Source organism: Gopherus evgoodei, chromosome 1 (assembly GCF_007399415.2).
Source record: "Gopherus evgoodei ecotype Sinaloan lineage chromosome 1, rGopEvg1_v1.p, whole genome shotgun sequence".
In the NCBI taxonomy this organism is placed as follows: domain Eukaryota; kingdom Metazoa; phylum Chordata; order Testudines; family Testudinidae; genus Gopherus; species Gopherus evgoodei.
The window spans coordinates 211,268,124-211,290,335 of NC_044322.1; the positions used below are offsets into that span (position 1 = coordinate 211,268,124).

At 45.6% G+C, this 22,212-nt stretch overlaps 2 protein-coding genes across 2 annotated transcripts in view; one reads left to right on the forward strand and one right to left on the reverse strand.

Moving 5' to 3' along the window:
• Positions 1 to 6,206: 6,206 nt before the first annotated feature.
• NDUFB4 (NADH:ubiquinone oxidoreductase subunit B4) lies at positions 6,207 to 16,688 on the forward strand. The gene is made up of 3 exons (XM_030534327.1): positions 6,207 to 6,444; positions 14,368 to 14,514; positions 16,502 to 16,688. The coding sequence occupies exons 1-3, from the start codon at positions 6,247 to 6,249 to the stop codon at positions 16,562 to 16,564; spliced, it is 408 nt and encodes a 135-aa protein (XP_030390187.1). The 5' UTR covers positions 6,207 to 6,246; the 3' UTR covers positions 16,565 to 16,688.
• Positions 16,689 to 20,997: 4,309 nt separating this feature from the next.
• HGD (homogentisate 1,2-dioxygenase) overlaps positions 20,998 to 22,212 on the reverse strand; it is a 65,557-nt gene continuing 64,342 nt past the window's right edge. The window contains exons 14-15 of the mRNA XM_030534291.1: positions 22,017 to 22,198; positions 20,998 to 21,292 (exon numbers count right to left, since the gene is read on the reverse strand). Coding sequence (XP_030390151.1) covers positions 21,161 to 21,292; positions 22,017 to 22,198 — 314 coding nt within the window. The 3' untranslated portion in view covers positions 20,998 to 21,160. The remainder of the gene's footprint in view (positions 21,293 to 22,016; positions 22,199 to 22,212) is intronic.

Consider the following 22,212-nt stretch of genomic DNA (forward strand, 5'->3'; position numbering starts at 1 on the left):
AATGCAGAGAGCAGGTTTTTCTTCCCTCCCCCGTTTTCTTTCTCCCACCAATTCCCTGGTGAGTGCAGACTCCCTTCCTTGGAGTCTTACAAAAGATAATCAAAAAATCAATTAGATTCTAAAAAAGAGGAAACTTTAATAAAGAAGGAAAAACATAAAAATTGTCTCTGTAATTAAGATGAAATATTACAGGGGTTTTTTAGCTTATAGACAATAGAAAGCTTTTTTCAGCAGAAACACAATTTAAGCTACTTCCAACAAGTACACACCTACAAATAAAGAAAAACAAGTTAAAAAACTATAACCGCCTTTTTACTTACTTACTATTCTGAATAGATAAGAGACTATAGCATGGAGATTGGCAGAAACCTGGCTGCACCTCTAGTCTCGTTCAGGACCCAGAGAGAACAAAGCCAAACCCAAAAACACAAACAAAGGTTTCCCTCCACCGAGGTTTTGAAAGTATCTTGTCTCCTGATTGGTCCTCTGGTCAGGTGTTGCAGGTCACTGTTTGTTAACCCTTTACAGGTGAAAGAGACATTAACCCTTAGCTATCTGTTTATGACAGGCCACAGATAGTGTGTGCTAGGATAAATAAGTGAGGGGGAAAAGTGCAGCCAGAAGGTTCTGCGGGAACTGAAAGAGAGTGCATCAGGCTTCAGTCCATGTAGATGTGTGCCATGGTCTCCCTTTTGCTGCAGAAGGGACAGGCATCAATGGATTCTGTGAAATGCACCGGTACATGACTGTGTTCTCTGTTCCATGCAGGAGTTGCCAGCTAGTTTCCCCAGTGGGCTGTGGAACCATACTGAAATATAGATTGGCCCTCATCTATTGGACAGAGTCTTATCTCCCTACAGTGTATTTAGTTAGGGTGGATGTGTTACACTTATAGTAATTGATGAGGAGGTGTGAGTGTACCACACCCACCCTAAGTAAATTGGTCTTCAACATTGGTTCTCCACTTGTAAGGTAACTCCCTTCTTTTCATGTGCTAATATATATTTATGCCTGTTTCTGTAATTTTCACTCCATGCATCTGAAGAAGTGGGTTTTTTACTCACAAAAGCTTATGCCCAAATAAATCTGTTAATCTTTAAGCTGCCCCCAGACTCGTTCAATCTTTGAGGGGGCGACTTCAGGATCGGGGCAAAAATCTGTCTGGGGATTGGTCCTGCTTTGAGCAGGGGGTTGGACTAGATGATCTCCTGAGGTACCTTCCAATCCTGATATTCTATAAGTCTATAAGACTCCTCGTTGTTTTTGTAGATACAGACTAACACAGCTACCCCTCTGATTTTAGTGTTTCTTGCCCTTTCACACAGGACGAGGGAGGAACAGAGGTCTCCCTTTCTTGAGATCGCAGTACATATAGTGCTGAGCTCAGCTAGCACCCAGATCCTCCCCCTTCTCATCCTTCCTGTGTCGTCTTTTATACCCCGTCAGATGATGGCTAACTGGTTCATCAGTCTTCCCATCATGATCAGCTAATTAGCTGCATATCACCAATCAGCTTTCTCCAGGGGACCTGACTGGTGCCTAAATGATCAGAGTGCTGGCTTATCTTTAGCTTCCAGCACTCTGTGACAGAAAACATAGTACCTATCTTTAAAGGGCTGATAAAGAGGAGCTGCGGAATTATAGACTAGTCAGCCTAACTTCAATACTTTTGGAAAGATACAGGAACAAATTATTAAACAATTTCTAAACTTCTAGAGGATCATAGTATTATAAGGAATAGCCAGCATGGATTTTTCAGGAACAAATTATGCCAAACCAATCTAATTTTCTTCTCTGACAGAGTTACTGGCATAGTGGATGGGGAGAAGCAGTAAATATAACTTGATTTTTGTAAGGCTTTTGACAGTCTTACATGACACTCTCATAAGCAAATGAGGGAAATTTGGTCTAGATGAAATTACTATAAGAGGAGTGCAAAACTGGTTGAAAGACGGTACTCAAAGAGTCATTTTCAAGGGTTTACTGTCAAACTGGGAGGTCATATTTACTGGGGTCCCACAGGGGTCAGTCCTAGGTCCAGCACTAGTCAATATTTTCATTAATGACTTGGTAATAGAGTGGGGAGTATGCTTATAAAATATGCAGATGACATGAAGCTAAGAAGGGCTGCAAGCACTTTGGAGGATAAAATTAGATTTCCAAATGATGTTGACAAATTAGAGAACTGGTCTGAAATCAATAAGATGAAAATCAAGAAATACAAGTACAAAGAACTGCACTCTAGGAAGGAAAAATCAAATGCACAACTACAAAATGGGAACTAGTTGGCTAGATGGTAGTACTGCTGAAAAGGATCTGGGGGTTATGGTGGATCAAAACTGAATATGAGCCAAGTGAAGCATTTGCAAAAAAAGCTAATATTCTTGGGTGTATTAACACGAATGTTGTATGTTAAGACATAGGAAATAACTGTCCTACTCTGCACAATACTAATGAGGCCTCAGATGGAGGACTGTGTCCAATTTTGGGCATCACATTTTAGGAAAGATGTGGACAAACTGAAGAGAGTCCAGCAGAAAGAAACACAAATGATGAAAGATTATGAAAACCCAACCTATGAGGAAAAGTTAAAAAAAAAACTGGGCATGTTTAGTCTTGAGAAAAGAAGACTGAGGGGGAATCTGATAAAAGTCTTCAAATATGTTTAGGGCTGTTATAAAGAGGATGGTGATCAATTGTTCTCCATGTCCATTGAAGGCAGAACTAGTAGTAAAGGGTTTAATCTGCAGCAAGGGAGATTTATGTTAGCTATTAGGAGAAACTTTCCAATTATAAGGATAATTAAGAGCTGGAACAGGCTTCCAAGGAAGCTGCAGAATCCCCATCATTGGAGGTTTTTAAGAACAGTTTAGACAAACACCTGTTAGGGATGGTCTAGGTTTACTTGGTCCTGTCTCAGCACAAGGAGCTAGTCCTGATGACCTCTCAAGGTCATCTAGTCCAGCCCTACATTTCTATGATTCTGTGCTACATATTACCAGAATACAATATATTCATAGTACACTGTGATATACAACATGCAGCATCTTCGAGCAAATTGTTGGATGGAGCTTTTTAAATCCAGACACTTTTCTCAGACCCCTTCACTAGATCTGAGATTGCTACAAAGCCTCCTAAACTATCAAGCATATTAAGACAGTTGGAGGATTCAGCAGATGGTGGTGTGTTAATACAGATCACTAACATAAGGGGTGCTGTGCCTCTGGACGTGCTGTCTACATCTTGTGGATGAAAAGTAAAATGGATTAGGAAGATCCTTTGACATTTTTGGCAAGAGTTGGGATCTTAAGTTTGGTGTTTATTCTGGCCAAATTCTATCGCTGGTATTTGACATTGTAAGAAAACACTACCGTATACTGATATAAGGCTCCAAAACACTGCAGCTGACAATAATGATATTACAGTATTTGAGTGCATGGCACACCATAGTATTTTTTTAAATGGCATATGCTATCTGTTTAAATCCCCCTTGTAGCTTCAGTTAGGTGCAGTATTTTCCTTAAGTTCCTCATCATAAACACTTTTGTGCTGTTACTACTCTCTGTTAAGTAGCTGCTGTGTGTTGCCCCAGAGGTTTCAGTGATGGGTGAAGTGATTCTGTGCATGCTATAGTGTAATTTATAATCAATTTAAATTTTCAAAATGGTTTGAGATCCTTCAGAATGAATATAGCTGTGGTCTCAGTGGGTTGTAGCTCATTCACTACAATATTATAAGAATGTCCGACAATGAATTCCAGAGGGGATGTGTGTCTCATAATGCTATTTGTAGACACTTTAGTGCAAGGGTCTCAAACACACCGCTCGCGGGGCTATTTCGTGCAGCCTGCCAAGTGGCCCGTACCCCTGCCGGCCTACCTCCAGGCCAGGGGTGGGCAAAGTACAGCGGATTGCCCCCCTTGAGCCCTGCGCCGCTCCCTGAAGCGGCTGGCATCACATCCCTGCAGGGGGGGAGTGGAGACTCCATGTGTTGCCCTGGTTCCAGGCGCACCCCCCCTCCCCCGCAGCTCCCATTGGCTGGGAATGGGGAACCACGGCCAATGGGAGCTTCGGGGGAGGTACCTGGAGGAGCGGCAAGCACCGTGTGGAGCCCTGCTTCCCCCTCCGGCAGGGGCTTCAGGGACATGGTTCCAGCTGCTTGACGGGGAGGGGGCCAGGGCAGGCAGCCTGCCCTGGCGTGTGCCACTGCCACCCTGGAACTGCTCTAGGTAAGTGGCTTTGGGCTCTGACCCAGAGCCCTCCTGCACCCCACTCCTCAACTCCCTGCCCTGAGCCCCCTGCTGCATCCCACACCTCTTCTGCCCCCCAACCCCCTGCCCTGAGCCCCCTGCCGCATCCCACACCCCTTCTGCCCCCAACCTCCTGCCACATCCCACATCCCAACTCCCTGCCCTAAGCCCCCTGCCTGAACCCCAACCCCCTGCCCTGATCCCCCTGCTGCATCCCACACCTCTCCTGCACCCCACACCCCTGCTCTGAGCCCCCTGCTGCACCCCACACCCCTGCCCTGAGCCCCCTGCTGCATCCCACACCTCTCCTGCACCCCAACTCCCTGTTCTGAGCCCCCTGCTGCACCCCACACCCCTGCCCTGAGCCCCCTGCTGCATCACACCCCTTCTGCACCAAGCCCCCTGCCTGCATCCCAACTCCCTGCTCTGAGCCCCCTGCCTGAACCCCAACCCTCTGCCACACCCTGCACTCCCTGCTGCACCCCACACCCCAAATCCCTGCCCTGAGCCCCCTGCTGCACCCCACACCTCAACTCCCTGCCAAGTCCCCTGCTGCACCCTGACCCCCTGATGCACCCCAAATCCCTGCCCTGAGCCCCCTGCTGCACCCTGTACCCTGATCCCCTGCTGCACCCCACACCCCAACTCCCTGCCCTGAGCCCCCTGCCTGAATCCCAACCCTCTGCCACACCCAACACTCCCTCCTGCACCCCACACCCCAACTCCCTGCCCTGAGTCCCCTGCACACCTCCTGCATTCCCTGCCCTGAGCCCCCACCACACTCCTCCTGTCCCCTCTAGGGGCAGGGAGGGGGCAGAGTTGGGGTGGGGACTTCAGGGAAGGGGTTGGAATGGGGGCAAAGAAGGGATGGGAATAGGCCGGGGCGGGGCCTCATGAAAGGGATGGAGTGGGTGCAGGGCTGGGGAAGCAAGGGCTGTGTGTCAGTGATGCGACCCTTGAGCCAATGAACTAGTCCTCATGTGGCCCTTGTGATCATTTGAGTTTGAGACCCCTGCTTCAGTGCATCACCATGCTGTGTCAACATATCAGTTTTTGTACTGTGATACTTATTACAACTATTAACTAACCTCAAAACCCCCTTTTCTTACCCCTTTTTTACAGATAGGGAACCTGAAGCACAAAGTGACTTGCCACAGGTACCCATCTTGCAACCCTTACTTGGGGGAAGTCCCACTGAAAGAAGTCTCCCGTCAATGGTTGTGTGCCCCAGCTCACGTTCATGGGACGATGCCAAGAACAGAAGCTGGTCTGCTGCCTCTTCGGCCTGAGCACACCAACCTGCATGGGACAAGGGTGTGATGCACCGGAGGGAAGGGACAGGAAGGGTCATTATTTCCGGCTCCAATCACCTGATCTGCATCAGAGTTAGTCAGGGGCCAGGGCTACCACCTCTCGCAGGTTTATCCCGGGCCCGAGTCTCAGGCTAGGACACATTTCTCTTTAGGCCCCAGCGGCTGGCGTCAGACAAGCGCCTGGGAACCTCGCGCTTTCTACAAAGGCAGCTCCCCGCCCTCGCGAGTGCAGAGCAGGGCCGGGGCCCAGCGCGGGGATGTCTCTTACGGCCCGGGGAACCAGAGGGCCAAGAAACCACCACACTCGCCTCTTACCCGCCCCGGGCATCAGCAGCGCTCCAAGCGCCCCCCCGCCCGGCGGTGAGCGGCTCGCAGCCCCGCGGCTCAGATGGGGCCTGAGAGCCCGTGACTGGCCCTGACCACACCCTGGCAGGGCCTGGGCTCTGCCAACGCCCCGCGGGCGTGGGGGGAGGGCGGGAGCCGTCTGCTGCCGCGCTCCCCGCACAGGCCCAGCACCACCGCAGGAACCCAGGCGTCCTGCCCCTCCCCCCGCGCAGCGCGAGGCTGGCGTCGCTTAGTAACCATAGCAACAAGCCGTGCAACGCGCCCTTACCCCACGGCGCAGCCAGTACTTCCGGGGTACGGGTCGCTTCCGCTCTTGCGCGCGGCTGCCCAAAAAAAAAAATGGTGGCGCCCTCGTCCCCCTCGACCTCCGGCTACCGGCCGGCCCCCCTGGCCTCGCTGCCGCGGGAGCTTGACCCGGCCGAGTACAACGAGTCCCTGGAGAAGCGCCAGGCCGAGGCGGAGCGTCTGGCGGTCCGCGCCCGCCTCAAGCGCCAGTACCAGCTGCAGCTCAACGACCCGCACCGCGCGGGGCTGATCGTGAGTCCGGCCGGGCCGCGCCCCGGGGAAGGGTCCCAGCGGGGGGAGGTTCCGGGGCGCGGGGCTCTTCTCTGCGCAGCTCGGTGCTGCCCGCCCCCGGGGGTGCGTTGCGACGGGACTCGCCGTGAGGCTGCAGCCCGGCCTCTGCCTGCGGCCGCCCAGCACCACTGACCCGCCTACTTGGGCGGCAGGGCTGGCCGGCAGCGCGCCCTCGGCCTCCGCGCAGCTGCTCCAGCGTGACCGCTGTCAGGGTCAGTAGCGGAGCAAGTGCCGCATCCTAGGGCCTTGGCCCAGAGCGCCTCGCGGCCCCCACCTGCCCTGCGTGTGTGTAACGTGGGGCGGGGAGAGCGTCCTTCCGAGCCAGTCTCCTGAAGTGGGGCCGTGGTTCCCGCCGCACCCACTGGTGCCTTGTGCCCGGATCTGGGTGGCCTGCCCGGGCTCTGAGGCCCTCTGCCTGTGGGCCTTTGGTGGTTGGGAGCAGGGCTGCTGTGTGCTGACTAGCAAGTCATGCCACAGTCCCCACCTGAATAGATTGAACAGATGGTCTAAACACAGAGAAGGTGTCACTGTTATTAAAGGTGTGAGGTTGCACTAGTCTAGTAAAAGAACTGCTAGACTAATGTAAAACTTCACACCCACTTAGCTAAATCAGCACAACATCACAATTTTAGTTGAACCAGTGGAAATCTGTGTGTAGAGCAAGCCTCAGGCTCTGTCAGCTGTGATATTAAAAGCAGGCTAGGTGCAACCATGTCAGGCCCAGTGTAGCTTTCATCAGTTCCTGTTTTAGACTTTGACAGTCTCCTGAACTGTCAATCCACTATGTCCAACAAAGCCATCAACCCATTCCTGCAACGTTTTATCCTGGAGGAGCTCTCTGTGGCCCCTTCTTTAGATGAGGTTACTAAGGCTACTGCAGGCAAATCTCCAGGCCCTGACAGCATTCCACTGGAAGTGTACGCATGTGAAGCTGCCCACCTGATCAGGAAACTCACTAGCCTTTTCAAGACTATATGGGAACAGAGTACTTTGCCTAAGAAATATAAGGATGCTGTCATAGTCCATCCATACAAAAAGAAGGGACATATATCTGGCTGTGACAATCTTTGTGGAATTTCACTGCTGTTTATAGCATGGAAGATCCTTGCACAAGGTTGTCCTCAACAGGCTCATCTCTCACCTAGTGCACTTGTAAAAGCAGCAGAGAGTCCTGTGGCACCTTATAGACTAACAGATGTGTTGGAGCATGAGCTTTCGTGGGTGAATACCCACTTCGTTGGATGCAACTAGTGCACTTGGTGAATCCAGAGTCACAGTATGGCTTTCATGCTGGCCATGACACCATGGACTTGATTTTTGCAGCCTGACTAATGTGGGAGACGGCTCAGGAGCAGACCTGTGATCTTTGGCATGGTGAATCACGAGAGCATATGGAAACTCCTTCATAAATTTGGTTGCCCAGAGAAGACCGTTGCTGTCATCCGTTCATTTCATGATGGCCGGGTGCTGGCATATTGGAATTCATCAGAAGCCTTCCATGTCACCAAACAATGGCCCAAGTCCTCTTTGCTATTGTCTTTTCAGCCATGCCCGTGTTCGCATTCCAGGACTTTGACAGAAATGTACGACTGTGCCCTCATTTCAGACAAGCTGATGGACATTCAACTTTATCCACTTTGCCTATGTCTCAGAATGCTTCAGTTTCACCCTCAGTCTGAAAAAGATGGAGATTATGTACCAGCCAGCATCCAGAGCACCATGATCCCCTCATCACAATGCCCTCATCACACTCCTCAGCTAGCTCAGGAAATTCTGATGCCTGGGTAGCACACTTTCCAGCAATACCATGTTGGACAATGAGATCACTCAGCACCTCGCTAAGGCCAACCTGGCATTTTGCAGGCTCTGGAGGGAGCATGGAGTCTGCCTCAGAACCAAAATCAAAATCTACCCCACTGTTGTACTCCCCTAACTCCTTTATGGATGCAAGACATGGATCCTCTTCTGACGCCACATCAAACAGCTGGAAAGCTTCCACCTTGACTACCTAAGATACATCTGTAACATCAAGTGGCAAGACAGAATCCCCAATACTGAAGTCCTGGAGAGGTGCCAAGTCCCTGGCATCAAGATCATGCTCATCAGGGCACAACTTCACTGGGTCAGACACTTGGTCTGCATGGAGTTTTCCCATATACCGAAAGCAATGCTGTACAGCCAGCTGAGCATAGGAGCCCACTCCAAGGGTCGGTCAGCCCATCCTCAGATATAAAGACACCTTGAAGGCCAACCTCAAAGCATGGAAGATAGACATTAAAACCTGGGAACTTGTGCTGGACAGACCCATATGGAGAGGTCTGTGCCATGAGCCTATGTTCGCTTCTGAGGACTGGTGTGTGAAGTCTCTGCAGGAGAAGAGAACACATCATAAGGACACGCCTCTAACTCTTCCCCTGACAATAATTACACTTGTAAGACATGCAACTGCATTTGCAAATTCAGGTTTAGACTTGCTTCCTGTTGAAGAGCCATAAAAATAAATAAAGCCAGAACTCGAGTCAGCAGTAGCTGAACACTTATCTGTCAAAGCAATGGGAGAATCCATCCCTTTTAGGCAGATCCTAAATCTGTCCTGGCACAGGAAAGGGCTGTCTCAAGTTCACTTATTACCTCATCTCTTGTGAACTCAAGGAGACTTGGAGACGGCCTCTTAAGCCTCATTCATGTTTTTATTTTTAGAGGCGGAATGGTCAAGAAGCTAAGGACAGGGAATAGTCAGACCTTTGTTCTCTTCCTCGCAAAGCCGTTGATCCTTTGTGTGACCTTGGCCATGTCAGTGCACCGCTTTGTGTTGTAGTTAAGTGGACAGAACAAATGTAGAGGGAATGAATGACTAGTCCAGTGCTATAGAGCTGGTGTCTGAGCAGAGGCTAAAACACTAGTTATTGACTTCCAGGGGACCGGTCTATCCTCTAGGTGATTTTGTCTCCTTCAGTAAGATGCTTTGCAATAAGAGGGGAGGTTAAAATGATAAACTGTTTTTCATTGGCTATATATCATAAACCATATAAATACACAGCTGTTACTTAACTCTTCAGCTTCAAGATGGCTGTACAAATGTGAACTAATGAATTCTCAGCCCCTTTGTGAAGTAGGCTGCCTCTTTATGAATGAGCTTTAACAAAATATCAACTTTAAAATAGTTCTCTGGTTTATATATAAATCACGCCTGCAGTGTTGGGAATTGAAACCCCAAAGGGGAACTAACAAGTTTAGCTTCATCCTCTGATGCTGAGAGAAGTGAAATAGGTAAATGCATTTATAGTGAAAAGTCAGTTGGACTTTTTTTCTCAGTTTTAAGTAGAAGTCTCATTTCCCAGATAAGGCTGGCTTAGGGTTGGCAAGCCAGTCAGTTGACTGCCTATTATTTGATTACTGTCAAATATTGTCAGATATCCCAACAAGAATGACCTGATGTAAGTGGTGGTCTACCTTTTTGGTTGCATCATGGTGCTCTTTGTTAGCAAACCTACTTAAATGTCATCTTCAGTCTCTTTACTACATACTGATGACACCTGGTGGGAGTGGGAGGTAAACTGAAAGTTGAGCCTCTTGAATTGCTGGAATCTTCTAGAACAAACACATATACAGTGTGTATCTTTGTGTATATCAGGCCACCACTCTATGTGGCGGTTTACAAAGCACATTGAACAAGTTAAGCAGGGTCCCTGCCCCAAAGAGCCAGCACTCCAAAGTGATTAGCGAAACATACAGAAATTAAATCAAAATGGGAATGGAGGAAGGAAAGGAGGGCTCACAATCATTAAAACTTCTGTACCAGATGCACAGCCAGTAAGCCTCTCCCTTAATAAAATAACAAAAGTATCCCTGCTATTAAACCCCCCAGCACCTTCCGCATCCTGAGCAAAGCAAGCAATCAACAATAAATCCCTGTAAATAAATCTGCCCTTCCTCCAGTTTCAACAAATATAGCATCCCCTTTATAACTCCCCTACCCCCACCCCCATGTATCCCCAGCCAAACCTTGCTGATGTGAAAAATACTATGCTAATGAGAGGTGTGAGATATCACATGGCTGTCGAGGCCCCTTTCTTCCTGTTCTGATTTTCCTCCTGCTATTGCTTATGAGTCTGCTGTGTTTACTGCAGGGAGGGTCTGTGTGCTCCTTCCCCCTCAATGTAATCTTGGAGTCTGTAAGGCTTGAGGGAGGGGGCAGCTTACCTGGAAACATTTTGATTAGCTGCAGTCTTCTGTAACTGCAGCAATTAGAAACAGATTTGAATGGCTACTGCTTGACTGAAATACAAGATGCTTCAGAATTTAGAGAGCATTCCATAAGTAGTAAGATATTAGTAACAGTGACATCATTTATTATTCGGAGGTGGGGAAAGCTAAAACCATTTGTATGGAAATTTTTCACTAGACATGAACATGGAAAAACTGTTAAAGCTAAAGCAGCAAAGAATCCTGTGGCACCTTATAGACTAACAGACGTTTTGGAGCATGAGCTTTCGTGGGTGAATACCCACTTCCTCAGATGCATGTAATGGAAATATCCAGGGGCAGGTATATATATGTGTGCTAGCAAGCAAGCTAGGGATAACAAGGTCAGTTCAATCAGGGAGGATGAGGCCCTGTTCTAGCAGTTGAGGTGTGAAAACCAAGAGAGGAGAAACTGGTTCTGTAATTGGCAAGCCATTCACAGTCTTTGTTCAATCCTGAGCTGATGGTGTCAAATTTGCAGATGAACTGAAGCTCAGCAGTTTCTCTTTGAAGTCTGGTCCTGAAGTTTTTTTGCTGCAGGATGGCCACCTTAAGGTCTGCTATAGTGTGGCCAGGGAGGTTGAAGTGCTCTCCTACAGGTTTTTGTATATTGCCATTCCTAATGTCTGATTTGTGTCCATTTATCCTTTTCCGTAGAGACTGTCCAGTTTGGCCGATGTACATAGCAGAGGGGCATTGCTGGCATATGATGGCGTATATTACATTGGTGGATGTGCAGGTGAATGAACCAGTGATGGTGTGGCTGATCTGGTTAGGTCCTGTGATGGTGTCGCTGGTGTAGATATGTGGGCAGAGTTGGCATCGAGGTTTGTTGCATGGATTGGTTCCTGAGCTAGAGTTATTATGGTGTGGTGTGCAGTTACTGGTGAGAATGTGTTTCAGGTTGGCAAGTTGTCTGTGGGCAAGGATTGGCCTGCCACCCAAGGCCTGTGAAAGTGTGGGATCATTGTCCAGGATGGGTTGTAGATCCTTGATGATGCGTTGGAGGGGTTTTAGCTGGGGGCTGTATGTGATGGCCAGTGGAGTCCTGTTGGTTTCTCTCTTGGGTTTGTCTTGCAGTAGGAGGCTTCTGGGTACACGTCTGGCTCTGTTGATCTGTTTCCTTATTTCCTCATGCGGGTATTGTAGTTTTGAGAATGCTTGGTGGAGATTTTGTAGGTGTTGGTCTCTGTCTGAGGGGTTAGAGCAGATGCGGTTGTACCTCAGTGCTTGGCTGTAGACAATGGATCGTGTGATGTGCCCGGGATGGAAGCTGGAGGCATGAAGGTAGGCATAGCTGTCGGTGGGTTTTCGATATAGGGTGGTGTTAATGTGACCATCACTTATTTGCACCGTGGTGTCAAGAAAGTGGACCTCCCGTGTAGATTGGTCCAGGCTGAGCTTGATGGTGGACCAGACTTCAAAGAGAAACTGCTGAGCTTCAGTTCATCTGCAAATTTGACACCATCAGCTCAGGATTGAACAAAGACTGTGAATGGCTTGCCAATTACAGAACCAGTTTCTCCTCTCTTGGTTTTCACACCTCAACTGCTAGAACAGGGCCTCATCCTCCCTGATTGAACTGACCTCGTTATCTCTAGCTTGCTTGCTAGCACACATATATATACCTGCCCCTGGATATTTCCATTACATGCATCTGAGGAAGTGGGTATTCACCCACGAAAGCTCATGCTCCAAAACGTCTGTTAGTCTATAAGGTGCCACAGGATTCTTTGCTGCTTTTACAGATCCAGACTAACACGGCTACCCTCTGATACTTGTTAAAGCTAAGAGCAAATCCTTTTCTTCTGAGTATGACACACAGAATGGAGAAACACTAGTTGAATTATTGTGATGTTTGTCCAGCTGCTGTTGAAGATAGATTATTAGTCTAAAAGCAAGAAAGGGAAAATTGGTGTACATCAAAATTTGTTTCCTTTTATGTATTCTGCTTCATCTTCAGTAGCAGCAGCATGATGCATGGAGTCTGTAGATGATGATGATAGTGAAGTTAATTCAATTAATTCATCTTCTAATAAAAAAAAATTGTTGTTCAGTCTGCTTCAGCACTGAAAATTCCTACTCCTAGAAAGTCTTCAGATGTCCATCCAATTGGTATTGAGATTTTTGAATAGAAAATATATATGTATTGCTGACCAGTTTAAAAATATACTTAAATGAATTGGGTCAATGAATAATACGGCTAATATGAAAACTGCTTGGGCTTTGTTGATAAATATGTATCTGCACCTTCTGTGTTATGGATGTGCTGCCTGTACAATGCAGCTTTTCATTGGTGATACTGAAGATCTGAAAATTTCATCCGCACAGAGTAAGCCTTGTCATACTCAGTAGGAATCTTCTATTAAATGTTTCAAAGATGTTCATGTATGCAAGAGGGCTCTTCAATCAGCTGCTGTTGAAGAAGGGGTAACTGGCTTTCAACCCCAAGTAATCCGTCTGAGTTTCTTGATGACTGTCTTTTGGATGCTAAACTCAAAACTATTTCGCTATTTGAACTGTAGCTCAGTCCCTGCAGAATACAGAAAATGGTATTGCTAAACCGTGTGATGCCAAAAACAGTTTCTGAATGTTAAGAGGCTTATTTGTAAGTGGACTGTATTCAGTTGTGTGACAGCTGAAGAAAAGAAAATAGACAAAATAAATATCACAGAAAAATCAAGTGATCACTCACATGCATGCTGCTGCTTACCTTCTTGATCCCCACTTCCAGGGCCAAGAGCTTTCTGATGATGAATTTGATTCATCTTGTGACGTAGTGGCTGTGCAAATGTTAAAGGCTATATAAACGGACAAACTGTTCTGATGGAGGTAGCAAATTTATAAAGGAAGAATCGGCCTGTTCAGTTATAAAACGATGTCGAATGCAATTCCAGAAGTTGAATCAAAATAGCTGATCCTTCATCATAGTGGAGAGGGTTGTCCTGCTTGTACTCTAACTACAGTGGCAGAAATACTGAACACTTCTATGTACGACAGCATGTGCAGAATGAAATTGGTCGGTTTGAAAATCATCCATTCGACAACCAGAAATAGACTGAAGACCTTCACTGCTGGGAAGCTGGGGACCATGTATCACAATTTAATATTAGAAGAGAAAATAGCAGATGAAGAGGAAGAAGAAGCAGTTGAAGCTAACAAAGGAAAAAGATAACAAAAAGCAAGATGCTTGAAGAATTGGCCTGCTGCCTGCCTTGCATAAGTGCAATTAAGTGACTCTTATAGGTGCTGTTTGTTTTATTTCTGTTTTAATTTAGTTGCTTTTGTAACTGTTCAGTCTAGAATAATGTTCACATTTAGATGCTAATTTACCATTGCTGAAAAAGTAATTATTTTAACATGTTTTTAGAAATCCATTTCATTTGGCATTTTTCTGAGTTAAAATAACTGTTTAACTTATATGTTGTAATTAGGCATCTAACTAATGGTAATTGTATTGGAGACTATGAAGTCTGACTCCTTTCTGTTACTGTTCTAATAAACTAGTGCGTTAAAATATTTGGCCATTTTTGACATTGACTGACTGTTTTTGGATCAGTCAAATGTCCAACGGTAAGCTTGCTAATGTTCATAGTTCTGCAACTTAACATTGTTCACTGTGCATTGCCTTCAATTTAGGAGGACCCTGCCATGCTTCGTTGGACCTATGCTAGAACCTACAACATTTACCCCAATTTCCGGCCCACTCCCAAGACTTCCCTGTTGGGTGCGTTGTTTGGGATAGGACCCCTTTTCTTCTGGTGGTATGTCCTCAAAGCTGACAGGGTAAGTTTGTTGACTAGGCATGTACAACTTCAATAAAAACAAAGCTATAATGTATGTGCCTACATACGGGAGTAGCTGAGTAGAAAACCTGTTCCTGAGAGTGGAAAACTAGTGTGGGAGGAGTACCCCAAAGGACTTTCTAAGAGTAGTGTCTTATGCCCACAGATGTGGGTGATTTTTGTTTGGCCACAGAAGCTAGTTTTTCTTCTGTTGTAAGAGGGCTCTTAATATCATTTATGTAAGCAAACTGCAAGAGAGACTTTTAACAATTAGCAGCTAATTGAGATTTTTAGAAAATGTATTTTATCTGTCAATTTGTAGGTGACTGAGCTTGCAAGGACCTTCTGGACCATTCATTCGTTTCCTCTAGCCTATGAAATAATTTAAGAAAGGTTTCTGTTAGTCTGATTTTTTTTTTATTTTTTTTTTTGAGATGCTACCTTAATCCCTCTCTTGTAGAGTGACCAGACAGCAAGTGTGAAAAATTGGGATGGGGTGAGGGGTAATAAGTGCCTGTATAAGAAAAAGCTCTAAAAATCAGGACTGTCCCTATAAAATTGGGACATCTGGTCACCCTACTTCTCTTGCCTCCTAAAATTTGGCATTATAAAATTCTGACCAGTGTTAGAACACTTCCAGTATGTTCAGATTTTTGGGACAGTGATATCTAATGTTTAACCAAAGCTGCCACTGATGTGACAAGCTGTTGTGTATCTTAAAAAAGGAAATAAAACCCTGATTGACCTCTCGAATCACTGATTAGGAAGAAGTGCAAATTTAAATTACTCATAATTTTTTTTAAAGGGACAGTATCTTGTAGATGGAGTCCAAGATACAGAATTTAATGAGGAATCTGGTGGCACCTCCAAGACTAACAGATTTATTTGGGCATCTGAAGAAGTGGGGTTTTTATTGACCAAAGCTTATGCCCAAATAAATCTGTTAGTCTTGAAGGTGCCACCCGACTCAGCATTGTTTTTGTGGATACAAACTAACATGGCTACCCCCTGATGCTAAGTTTTTTCAGAACCTGTTGGTGGATTGTTATGCAACTTCAAACACTTTTTGGTTGAATATAAACATCCCCTGCAGTGTCTTGCAATCCAAATGCTTCAGCATTGGCCAGGCACAAGAAAACTAGAATATGAAATTGGCTGAATATAATTGAAGTCTGCACACACTGACGAAATATTTAAAGCTTTCAGCTCTATCATACGATAGTTCTGTGGGTTACCTCACCAGTTCCTTTATGGAGGGAGGCAGAAAATTACCCCCTTTCTCCAAAGTACTAAGGATGTAAACACCAAGATGGGAGGCGATTGGTTCTGGTTACTTAGATTGTCTCTACTCCAAAAAATTGAGTCTCTCTGTTCTGTGTTCGTACTGCACATAGCACAATGGGGTCCTGGTCTACGACTGGATCTTCTGGTTGCTAACACAATATAAATAATAAGGTGGTACAAGGTAACATCATAAGAGTGAAAAGTGGACAAAGAAAAATGTAGGTAGAACATAGTGATTTTTTTTTCCTAACAATGAAATATATTAAGCTGTGGGTTATTCACCCAAGTGAAGGGGTGGAAGCCCCATCAAGTTAAAATGTTATAAATTAGTCAAGACAAAGCCCTGGCAAGTATACATTATAGGGAACAGTCCTCACTGGCTAATGGAAGTGGGATAGATGTGCCTTAATAGAGGTTTATTCCATCTCTGTCCATTACTTTGTTTATGAGGGGATGAGCCACACAGCTGCTTCTGCTATTGGATGTATTGCATTTCTTGCTGATGTGCACAGGTGAATGAAGGGATATTTTTGTCCTCACAGCTGTTTCTAGAGCGCTGTTTAGTTGATGCTGTCTCTAGCTTCTGTGCTTAAGAACTTGTGAGCTCTTCCTCCTTGAAGATCAGTCTGTGCCATAGAGCATATCTTTTTTTTTTTTCCTTTATGGGGGATAGTGAATCTTTTTTTTTTTCCTTCTCAATACAGGATCGTAAAGAGAAACTTATTCAGGAAGGCAAGTACAAACGACCATTCGCTCTCAGCTCCTAAGTCCCTGGGAATTGGATGTTGCAGTGCTGCTGCTGGGCTACTCACAGAAAGTGCTGTGTATTGTACATTGATGAAAAGACTAATCCTCTATGAAAATAAACTTTATATTATTACAGTCATAGAATCATGACTTACTGCAGAATCTTCTTGTCTAACACTGAAACCAGATTACAGACAGAATGTGTACGAGAGTTTTAAAAAGACATTAATTTGTGCTCTTGGATGCATGTTCAGAGTTTCCATTTAATTCATGAGAGCCACATGCCTGTATCTAAGAGTAGCCTCTGGATGAATTTTAAAATTTATAGCAGGCTAAAGCATCAAATAAGTCCAAGAAATTATCTGAGTGGCTGTCTTGTTGTGTTTTCAGAATTTGTCTTGGATTCAGTTTAGTTATGTAGCTGTATTCACTCTAATCGAATAATGGGCAACTTCTAACTTCATATTTTGAATAATTCATTAAATGGGTTGAGAAGGTTAGAAAGCTGCCTGGCTTCTTTCTCTCAGAGCAGCCGGCCTCACGTTAAACCAACTCAGATTAATTTTCCATTTTTTTCCCCAGTAAAACAGAAGCCTGTACTCTGGTAAATTTCTCAGTGACTTCATGTGATCTCTTCTTGCATAAGGATTGCTGGATCCAACTCAGTGTGAGCACAGAGCTTTCACATTTTGACCAATCACACTTTCTCATTCACAGGAACCCCTGAATTAGTGAGACAGCAAATAAGATATGGGTTCTATTCCCATTTGCCATTGACAGGTAAAGATCACTGTTTGATCTTGGGCAAGTCATTTCACCTCTTCTCATTTTTACAGAAGGTTAAAGAGGACACATTGTGAGGGTTTTGCGAACAAATATGTGCAAAGTCTTTTTAAAATCTGTGGATAAAGGTGCTGGTTCAAAAGCAAAGAGCTTAGTTACAGGGCATGCTGAGAAACAGAAGTGGGCTTTTGTGCCCTTTGCTTCCCTACATGTGGACATAAAAGGCCTGAAAATGGTGTCTTTTCTGCTTATTCTTTACATTAGAAATGCAGGTCTAGTTGGCCCTAGATGACTTGAGAACTAATAGGACTCTGAAATCACAAATACTGAGTGAGTGAAAATTAAGAGGAATTGACTTTTTAGAACTTAGTTTTTTGGTTGGCCTCTACATGCTATCACCACAGTCTAAATCAGGTTTCGGCAACCTTTCAGAAGTGCTGTGCCGAGTCTTCATTTATTCACTCTGATCTAAGGTTTTGCGTGCCGGTAATAAATTCTAATGTTTTTAGAAGGTCTCTTTCTATAAGTCTATAATATATAACTAAACTTTTGTTATATGTAAAGTAAAGCTTTTTTAAATGTTTAAGAAGCTTCATTTAAAATTAAATTAAAATGCAGAGCCCCCTGGACCCGTGGCCAGGAGCCGAGCAGTGTGAGTGCTGCTGAAAATCAGCTCACGTGCTGCCTTTGACACGCCTGTCATAGGTTGCCTACCCCTGGTCTAAACAACGGAAAACACTTTTCTGATTTAAACACCTAAGAGAAGTCTCCCTTCATCTAAAAGGTGAAAATTCTCCCAATCCACTTGAGACCTCTAAGAGGCCCTGCAGTGAGACCAGACATGATGTTCTTGATATTACTAAGGTAAAACACAAGCAAGAACACACTGGTGCTGCTTCCTGCAACATAAGGAAGAAAGAGAGCAAGTCCCTCGCAGTCTCCTTTGCCAGAAGTGGCTGAACATGCTGATTTTGACTTCTCTCCCTTTCCTGCTCCTGTTACATAGCATTCATGCCTCAAAACCCTGCTCTTCTGAGATTTGTATTTCTCATTTTGACATAGGTGAAATCTGTGCTCGTCCTCACCGATTAGCAGGCACTGGAGCTCCTTCAGCAGCTATGCAGAGCTGTAGCCTGTCTCTGATCTGCTCCTTAGTTTATTCTCTCTCACCCAGCTCCCTCCTACGTTCTCCAGTTAGGTTAAATCAAGCAAATGCAGATTATTCTCTTTCCAAAACAGTTTCTACAACAGATTCACCCTCTCAAATGACATACACAAAATACAGCTGTGGGTCAGTAAAAGGAAAGGCATGAATGCATGAAGAAAGTGGTATTTAGGGAATGAAATAATTGCCCACAGTGCTAGTCTGAGCATGCTAAATGGACCACCACCTGCTGCCACAAACTGATATGATCTCTCAGGACCAGTTTCCTCAGCTAATTGGGCCTTGAGTTGCCACACATGTAAATTCTCCCTTGCAGCTGTATTTGTTTGTTTTGTACAAATTGTTCAGTAGGGGTTGCAGAAGAATAGGGAGCATTTCCAATTGGTTTGTGAATACACATGCCTTAGCCTTTCTCTGCGTAGCTCAAAGGGAATGAGGTTACTCTCCATGAACTGGAGTTTGGTGCTGGGAGCTAGTCTGGCCTGTTTCTTCTTTCTCATTATTTTCAGAGTTCTCCAGGCTGCCTTTTCAGTTCCTTGTGAGGAGCACGTTGTGCTTCCAGAGCTGAGTTGTTGCCTGGCTGTGGTTCAGGTGGAGATATTTCTTAGAAAAGGTAATATTTCCAATCAGAAATTTGGGGAGGAGAGTGAGCAAGTGTAAAAACCCTTGTTGGGTGCATAATTTGCACATAACTCCCAGTGTCAGCTATAGACATGTGCCTATAGCAGGAGAGTTTCAAGCAGGCAAATAGTCTATGGCTCTCATGGGTTATCCCACCAATGAGAAAACAAAAACTTTTCTTTCAGTCCCTAGAGCATTTTGGTTTAGGGTGTATCTATGCTTGAAAGTTAATGTTGATTAAGGGAGGGTGTGAATTTAAAGTACAATAGCGATTCCTGAACAATGCCATGTGTGGACACTCATTTGAGAACAAGAGTGCCTTGTTCCTGGCTTAATCCACTTTCAAAATTAATTTGGAACAAATCCATCTGTAGACAAGCCCTTAGCTGCACCCTGGGCCAGTTCAGTGAATTGAATCCCTGTGGCAGACTGATTGTTGGTAAACGGCCTCTTCTGAGTTTTCTATTTTAGCACAAGTGCTGCATGGTGGATATTACATAATAATACTCTGCATGTGCAAAACATATTCTAGCCAAACATCTTGTACAGGGTCAAGCCCATTGTTGGCAGAGACTAAACAAAAAAACACCTTAGGTGTCCTGATGCCAAATCCTGTGCTGTGTGCACTAACCCATTTACATTGCTCCTTCCCTCTTCTGGCAAATAAGTTCTGATATGCTTATGCCCCTCTTCTCAAAGTAAGGCGTGTAAATTATTGCTGACAAGGGGGCTTGTGCAACTGCTTCAATCCCAGGTATGTGCCCTGAGCTCTCCTCTTGCTCTAGTGTACTTAACAAATAAGGCCTTGTCTAGTTAAATCAGTACAATTTTCCTATGTAAATTGGTTTAGAAACAGATTTAGTTAAATGGATACAACCTCTTGTGGGGGCACTCATTTGGTCTGAATGTGCTATAATAATTGGTGAAGAATCAAGCTAAGCTGATATAAGGTCTTCACAAAGCAATGAGGAGTAAGGGTTGTAACGCATTCACTGCATGTTAAAAAAACTTATCCAATAAAGGGGGGGAGGGCTTGAATCTGGGGTGTCCCATATTCTGGGTGAGTACCCTAACCACTAGGCTAAGGGAACTCTTCTTCCCCTCCCCTCCCCCCCCCCCCATTTTGTGTGGAGTTAGGCAGCCTCTGAGCATGCCTACCCTGATCACACCCTGCATGCAATTTAGGTAGCCAAACACTTATCCCTCCTCCAATTCATGAATTGCTCTGAGGCTTGGGCAAGAGAAACACCTGGATGCCTAGAGAGAGGCAGCAGTGTATGGGCCCAGTGGCAGAAACTTATGTGCCTGTGGAACTTTGCCTGCAAAAATTCAGGCACTGAGTGAGTTTAGGCATCTACAGGATTCAACAGCAGCCAAAGAGTTTTGTGCAGCACAGGGATGCCTAGAACTGAGATTTACATGCCTAGGTTGCTTTGTGGATCCCATTCTTAGTATTGGCAAACCCAGACAGAAGTTGCTGGGAAATGATAAAGTGTTAGTAGGTGCTGAAGATTGGGCTGTGTGTCACTGGAAGGGTAACCTTCCTTCCCTTGATTGGCAGTAGGTCTGCTGGATTTAAGACCAGACCTGGCTGGTTCTTCTGACTCCTATTTTTCTTACCCTCTCAGTGGAAGATCATTCCTGGAGTATTGTTTAATAAATTGTTGCTCCTGAGCATCCCCTTGTGAAAGATGTGTCATATTTTCATGAGTGTCCCGAAAGGAAGTCAACCACTATCTCACTTCAGTACAAGGCACAAATTTCACCCCACCCCACCTGCTGGGGGAGCCCCATGGCATGGGCACTGCAGCTCTTACACTTCAATTGGATACTTGAAAGCTCAGAACTGTGGTGCGGTTCAAGGCTAGATACGCAGGTTTGCAAGAGTAATTCATTTAATCAGTCCCTGTTGAAATGGCTGCAGTGCAACAGCACTCGCTGTACGGAGGGATGTTTGTTCCTTTACCATCCCTTGCCCTTGTAGGTATCACTGATTGTTTCTCATCAGTGTGACTGGCCTGGGAGTGCACAAGCAGCTCACTTCTGTTTACTTGCAGCTGGGATTAAAATGGCTTTTCAGCTGTTCCCAGCACTTGTAGTAGGTCTTTTCTAGACAGTTGGAGGTCTTGAGGCCCCATGTGGTAACAGCCATGCTGAAGGAGGACTCGAACATGAAGGCCTGTTGGGAACCACAGCAAGTACATTAGGGCAGGAAGGAGAGGAGGGAATACACACACACTGATCATGCTTTATTAGGTATACACAGAAAATACACCGAAGGTCTAGTGTTGGCCAGACTCTAGCTCCTAGCTTCTCAGTTTGGGGAGGTTCCCAGCTGAGGCCAGCCTAGCATAACTCCTACCTGCTCAGTCAAGGGGAGAAAGCTTCCAGCTAAGACCACTAAAACTGTCCATAATGCCCATTGAGATGTACCATTGCAATGCTGGTGTTAGGCAGGTCCCAAAAGGGATTTTAGAACCTGGGAATATCCTGGGAAATCAAGACCATCCAAGAAATCCTGGGACAGGGCCTGCTGGGGGACCATTTTCTAGAGCGAGTCATTGGTTGGTCTGAGGAACTGGGGGTGGAGGGGAGCGTGCTTTTATCCCCAAAAGATGAGGCCAGAATTTCCAAAAAAGCTCAGCTCAGCTCAGCTCCCCCTTTAAGTGGCCAGATTATCAAAAGAGCTCACCATGTTGTGTCACAATGGGGGAGCTGAGCACCTAAAATCCAGCTCCAATTTTGGGTGTTCAGCACTTCAAATCTCATCCTAGACACATTTCCAACCGGGACAGCAAGGGTCTGAGCTGCATTTCTGAGACCCATGCTGTTAGCACGTTGTGCTGCTGCTAGAGCTTTTACCTGGCTAGGCAGTCATTTTACTTGCTCTGTAGAGCTCTTACCATGGTCCCTTCTGCAACTCTCTCGGGCTCTAGCCTGGCTTTGCTTGCCTTCTCAAAACACTCAGCATCTGGCCCATGGGGTGTCATCATGCTGTGTAGGCTGCCCCCTCCTGGCTGGAACCCTTCTTCCTTCGCTTCATAGCGCCCTTTGATCAGCCCCATGAACTCGCTCATACAGTTCCCTATAGAAGTGGAG

What these genes read in the sequence shown, in the direction of transcription:
- NDUFB4 (XM_030534327.1), top strand. Translation starts at nt 6,247, where the DNA reads ATGGTGGCGCCCTCGTCCCCCTCGACCTCCGGCTACCGGCCGGCCCCC. An exon ending in CGCACCGCGCGGGGCTGATC is followed by an intron (nt 6,445 to 14,367) that starts GTGAGTCCGGCC and finishes CCTTCAATTTAG; the next exon opens with GAGGACCCTGCCATGCTTCG. An exon ending in ATGTCCTCAAAGCTGACAGG is followed by an intron (nt 14,515 to 16,501) that starts GTAAGTTTGTTG and finishes TTCTCAATACAG; the next exon opens with GATCGTAAAGAGAAACTTAT.